The sequence below is a fragment of the Juglans regia genome, chromosome 4 (assembly GCF_001411555.2).
Source record: "Juglans regia cultivar Chandler chromosome 4, Walnut 2.0, whole genome shotgun sequence".
NCBI classification, from domain to species: domain Eukaryota; kingdom Viridiplantae; phylum Streptophyta; class Magnoliopsida; order Fagales; family Juglandaceae; genus Juglans; species Juglans regia.
In genome coordinates this window covers 4,274,658-4,280,746 of record NC_049904.1, presented here as the reverse complement: position 1 = coordinate 4,280,746, position 6,089 = coordinate 4,274,658, and the positions used below count along the sequence as shown (strand labels likewise).

Here is a 6,089-nt window from a genome sequence, read left to right as displayed (position 1 = left end):
GACCACAAGCTAACGCATACAGATCAGCAGTCACATCAAGTGGGTTGGTGATACGCTGCTCCTGAACCTACAACAATATTGAAGCTTAGGTAATCACTTATAGTTTCTACTACATAATCGGGAAGATTCAGGTTCAACTAACTAGGGAGGGAGCAAGCTAGCTTACACGTTGCTTGAACCAAGATGGAAACTCAGTTTAATGCTTTCGATCGGTATGGTTTGGACTATGCACATTACACTTCTCGTAGTGCTCCCTGCATTTGGAGAACACAAAAGCGTCCAAGCAATACACGTAAGTTACGTGTTGGGCATACAACAAATAAATGGGTTGTCCCCAAAAAGCCATAAGAAAATAATTAATCACTTTATACATAATGGATGCTTACTTTAGGTAGGATGCAATCTCATCGCAGTTGTTGAGGACGTACCAGGTGGCTTCCGTAAAGAGTTTATTTGATAATTGCAAGTTTAAAGCCATACCAATGGGTCGAACTTTTTGGTTGAAAATCTTGAATCCATCTATATTCTCCGCTTCTCCACCATCAACATTGCGATCCATTCGAGTAAACTTCGTCTCAATATCTTGGAGATACATTGAGCAAAAAGTCAAGCATTCGATGTGAATGTAGGCTTCGGCTATTGAGCCTTCTGGGCGGGCTTTATTCTTAACATACCTCTTGAACTTGCCGAGATACCTCTCAAATGGATACATCCACCTGTATTGTACTGGACCTCCAAGTATGGCCTCACGGGGTAAGTGGACAGCTAGGTGGACCATGATATCGAAAAAAGAAGGGGGAAATATCATCTCCAATTTGCATAGGATTGTGATGATATCAGTTTGGAGTTGGGATAGACGGTTAACATCTAGGGTTCGGGCACACAACTCCTTGAAGAAAGTGCTCAATTCAATCAAGGCCAAGGCAATATCACTTCGTAAATACCCCCCAACAGCAATAGGGAGTAGTCTTTGCATGAAAACATGACAGTTGTGACTTTTCAATCCCGAAATTTTGCAATCACGTATAGAAACACAACGCGAGATATTGGAAGCGAAACCATCTGGGAATTTCACATCAGCCAACCATTCACAAAATTTATTCCTTTCATCACCGTGTAATGTGTACAATGCATGTGGCATTGTAACACGTTCACCTTCATACTTCAAGTGTAATTCTTTTCTGTAACCCAAAATCTCCAAATCACGTCGAGAATTGATGTTATCCTTAGTTTTACCAGGAACATTCATTAAAGTCCACAAGATGTTATCAAAAATATTCTTCTCAATATGCATGACATCTAGATTATATCGAAGACGCAGGGTTGCCCAATACGGTAGTTTGAAAAATATGCTATACTTTGTCCAGTTCAACTCTTCAGCAGTACGTTTTCTCTTTCGACGTGCTTTACCAAATTGCACGTCCCCAAGCATCTGTAGTTGAGCTAAAACATCAACTCCTTCTAAAACACTTGGTAGCATGCGATGATCTTCTTTACCATTGAACAAATGTTTTCTCCTTCTCCACATGTGATCTGGCGGCAAGAAGCGACGATGTCCCATATAACAATGTTTCCTACCATACTTCAACCAATTGGAGTCTGTGCCCTCATTACAGGATGGACATGCCAATTTTCCTTTTGTCGACCAGCCAGAAAGATTCCCGTAAGCAGGGAAGTCATTAATTGTCCACATTAAAGCAGCATGCAACATGAATGTTTCCTTTGTGGAGGCATCAAACGTAGGTATCCCATGTTCCCAAAATTCAATCAATTCATCTAGCAACGGTTGCAAGTATACATCGATGTCATTACCTGCAGATTTTGGCCCAGGAATAATGAGGGATGTCATGAAGAACTGATCTTTCATGCACAACCAGGGCGGCAAGTTATACGGGACTAGGATTACTGGCCAAATGCTATACGGTTTAGCCATATTGTTGAAGGGATTGAAACCATCACTTGCCATCCCAAGCCTTACATTGCGAGCATCCTGAGCGAACCAACTATGTTCTTCATCAAATCTCTTCCAGGACTCTGAGTCTGCAGGATGTCTCATAGTAGCCTGATCAGTCAGTCGTTGTTCTTTATGCCATCTCATATCACCTGCTATCTTTGCAGACATGAAGAGACGTTGCAATCTTGGCTTCAAAGGAAAATGCCGCAACACTTTTTGAGGGATAAGACGTGCCTTATGAGTATTAGGCACCCACCTTGAAGCCTTACAGGTAGGACATTCATTAAGATAAGCATTTTCCTTCCAAAACAGGATGCAGTCATTGGGACATGCATGAATTTTGTGATAGTTGAAACCCAGACTCCGCTCCATTGACCTTGACTCCTCATATGACTGTGGAAGTTCTGCATCGGGAAAGGCAGCCCGCAACAAGTTAAGTAGCATATCAAACGACTTTATTGACCATCCACCCAGTGTCTTAATGTGTAACAACTTCACAATGAATGATAGTTTTGAGAACTTTGTACAGCCAGGAAGAAGTGGACGTCGGGCATCCTCTAGTAGCTGATCGAAAGATGAACTTGAGGAGGGATCATCTAGTATTGATCCACTAGTTGGTAATGGATCTGTATGATCTTGGGGCACATCAACGAATGTGCCTGACCGGATGTCATCTAACATATGGACCATGTCATCAATGTACTCGTCAGCACCATCTCTTTCACTATCTTCGTCGTCGGCATTGAAACTTCGTGTTTCCTCCTCCCCATGAAATATCCAATGGGTATAATTTGGATTGATCCCTTTGATGTACAAGTGACTCTCCACTTCAAATATAGGCAAGAAGAACATATTACGGCATTCACGGCATGGACACCGAATGCGATCAATTCCTCGGGAGTGGTTTCTAGCTAGGGTCAGGAAAGTGTTAACCCCCTCGGCGTATGCAGGTGAACGAAGCCTATCGGGCAAGTTCATCCAACTTTTGTCCAACTAAAAAGGTGAAAAACAGCATGTTAGAAAGAATGATAACTTTTAGCTATATGGAGGATGGGTAAGGAGTTTGATAAAGTGCATTGATGAGGAAAAGTTTACTCCGGAGTCAAAGTTATTTGCATGTGAAAAACAAGAGAAAATGGAGTAAACGATACTCACCGGATTTGTCATGAAGATCGTTGTGGAGTGGTAGTGGTGAATAGTTGATTGTGTTTATTCTGGGAGTGGTGAAGTGCTGTAGAAAATATGTCATAATGTTAAACATAGTCATATATGTGAACATTGTTGGTATAGGGCAGAACGAAGGTGGATATAAAGATGCTAACTAGATGGTACAGATACAGAAGAGTTGGACATATTTTGAAGGTTAGGGCAGCGTGTAGATGGCATGCTTGAATATTATCGTTACTTGTAAGGAAAAGCGGTACCCCAAGTTATGCTTGATACAATGATGTGTTGTTTAATGACTACTGTAGGTATAATCATTAAAAGATGAGTGTGAGTTCATGGTGGCCTTTTCCCCGCCTTGATCAAAACTAAGCAATGGGGGTTTGAGGTACCAGTCACATTAGACTAGTGTGAATAACTTTGGAGTTACCGCTTTGACCAAGGAAAAAAAAAAGGATTATTATAATGGTGCATTTTAGTCTTGAGTGGGAAAAGAAAGACGTCTAGAGTAAGATAGAAGCTAGACTATAGATTGCCATTGAGACCAATAACCTATTGGCCACACGTTCAATAATGCTACAGTAAGGTTAGGAAGACTTAATACTCATCTTTTGTTATTCATCATCCACTATTAAACTTCTAAAAACAACAATATGTCCATAATACTTGGAATTTCCTTCCAATTAATGCAATTGGACTCACCAATTGTTTGAGAAGTTTAATGATACCCCCTCGAAATAACCTTGACTCACCAACTTACAATGTAATTATACCAGTTAAGTGTTGGACTTAAAAATATGAGTATCAAAAAACTAATTTCGGAAAACCCACCCATGCTGGTTCTTCATTGCTAACTTGCACAAATAAACAAAGAGAACTATGCCACAACCCATGCATGCAAACCTCATAGACCGAAACTGCACTTAATGATCTCCACTATGCCCAAGTATTCAAAATCCATGAACAGATTTACACGCCATAATACCACAAAGAAATAAGTATTAACTTGCCATTGAGACCACAATTAAGTAAAAACGCTATCAATATTCGGTATGGTAGCTAATTATGACTCATTTGTTGCAAGAAAACCCTAAACCCTTGTGTATTACAACTTAGGAATACAAAGTAATTACCTCAAAAGGGCCCCCTGCCTCTTTAATAAGATCTTCTATTCAGCACATGCACGGTGGGCTCCACTCACATAGTTGTCTTTGAATCAGTTGTCCTGATTTCACACACATTAGCATTTGTTTAGGAAGCACTTAATGTTGTGAGAGCTAAAAAATACTGCATAAAGAAAGTGCTCATATAATTAATTCCCTGTAGAAAACTAATATTAATATGCACAACATATACATAGAGACCAATATTAAAGATAAGAGAGAGAACAATTATCAACTAGCAATACATAAATGGTTTATTGAGACTTTGATTATATTTGAATCAAAGTCATATTGCTACACTCATTTCATGAGATGGATTGCTAGTTGGTGCGTAAAAAAAAATAAAAATAAAAATGAATCATAAATGGCTTCTACTCATCTCAACATCAACATTTTCCCGCAGGGCCTTAATAATAATATAATCAATCCCATTATCATGCGAGTATAACTGCTCTCAACCAGTTAATATTAATTAATGATGATTCTTTATAAATAATTTTAATTCATTTGCACTATATTATTATTATTCTCCTGCAAAAATCAGAGATCAAGACATATAAATATTACTCATAATCATAATGCAAGGGCCACAAACGATTTTTAATGATCCCATGCATAAGCATTACGTTACGTAATTGAAGATGATCTGTATGATGATAATAATGATGCATGATATACTATCCTTTGGAAGATATATATATATATATAGATATATATATATCTATATATATATATATATATAGATGATTGGATATCGATTCTTTTATGGGGTTCAGATATAGTGTTTTTGTCATCCATATAATGAGTATAGTAAGCATCCAAGTTCAAAGGAAAGTTTGATTTCTCAAACTGATGAAGATAATCATGAAGCTAGTTAATCACCCAGAAACTAGCTAGATAAAAAACTAGCTAGCATCTGATACAAATTTGTCTTACAGTATATAATGCATAGGTAACAATTACATCTAACTATATACACCTGTAAATATTTGGTTTTGGATCATGATTTGAACTCCTACCAGCCGGCCTCACACTAGATACACACGAAATGCTATATGACTGTATTTGCAATATATAGATCATCTTCATAGCTAGTGAAGATCATAATATATATATATATATATATATATATATATAGCACTACGGGTGATTTGATGCTTACTAGAGAAAATGATTTGAGAGCATCATTTTAGAATTTATATGCCTAGCTAGATCAGCGCGTACCTAATTAATTAGCTTGTCATGTGGATATATATATAGCCATCTCTTCCATTGTACATGATAGGATTTGAAGATAATTGATTAATATATGCTGAAGTTTTATGCCAGCGTTTTCCCCATTAATGATCATTATACATACCTGTTCTCGTTCCGTCAAGCAGCCAATATTCTGAAAAGCTAGCTGTAAATAGTGCTATAATATCATCAGGTATTATATACCTTGTTCTAATTTCTGGTATTATAAATAGTGCTGAATTCCATGCAGCAATCATGGCCTTTCAATCAATTTCTAAAGACTTCCATATCTTATGATGATAGAGTTAGGCATTGGATATTTCATCAGTTTCCAATTTGTCTTACAACCATATATGTCACTTATCGATTTAATTATATATGCATAAATTTTTTTCAAAACTTTCTTAAAGCTGGGAAAGCCCAGTTGGGAGTAGTGACAGCCCTACTCCCAACCGCAGCCCCACTTTAAATAGATATACGATACACTCATCCATGCCACCAACAGTACTACTTTAACATACTAAGATGAATTTACAGCAAATGATCATGATAACATTTTTCTAAGCATTAAT

At 37.7% G+C, this 6,089-nt stretch overlaps 1 protein-coding gene across 1 annotated transcript in view; it reads right to left on the bottom strand.

Annotated features, from left to right (window-relative positions):
• Nucleotides 1-382: 382 nt before the first annotated feature.
• LOC108998757 overlaps nt 383-6,089 on the bottom strand; it is an 8,290-nt gene continuing 2,583 nt past the window's right edge. The window contains exons 3-4 of the mRNA XM_035689127.1: nt 2,224-2,947; nt 383-2,103 (exon numbers count right to left, since the gene is read on the bottom strand). Of these exons, the coding sequence (XP_035545020.1) occupies nt 383-2,103; nt 2,224-2,947 (2,445 nt within the window). The remainder of the gene's footprint in view (nt 2,104-2,223; nt 2,948-6,089) is intronic.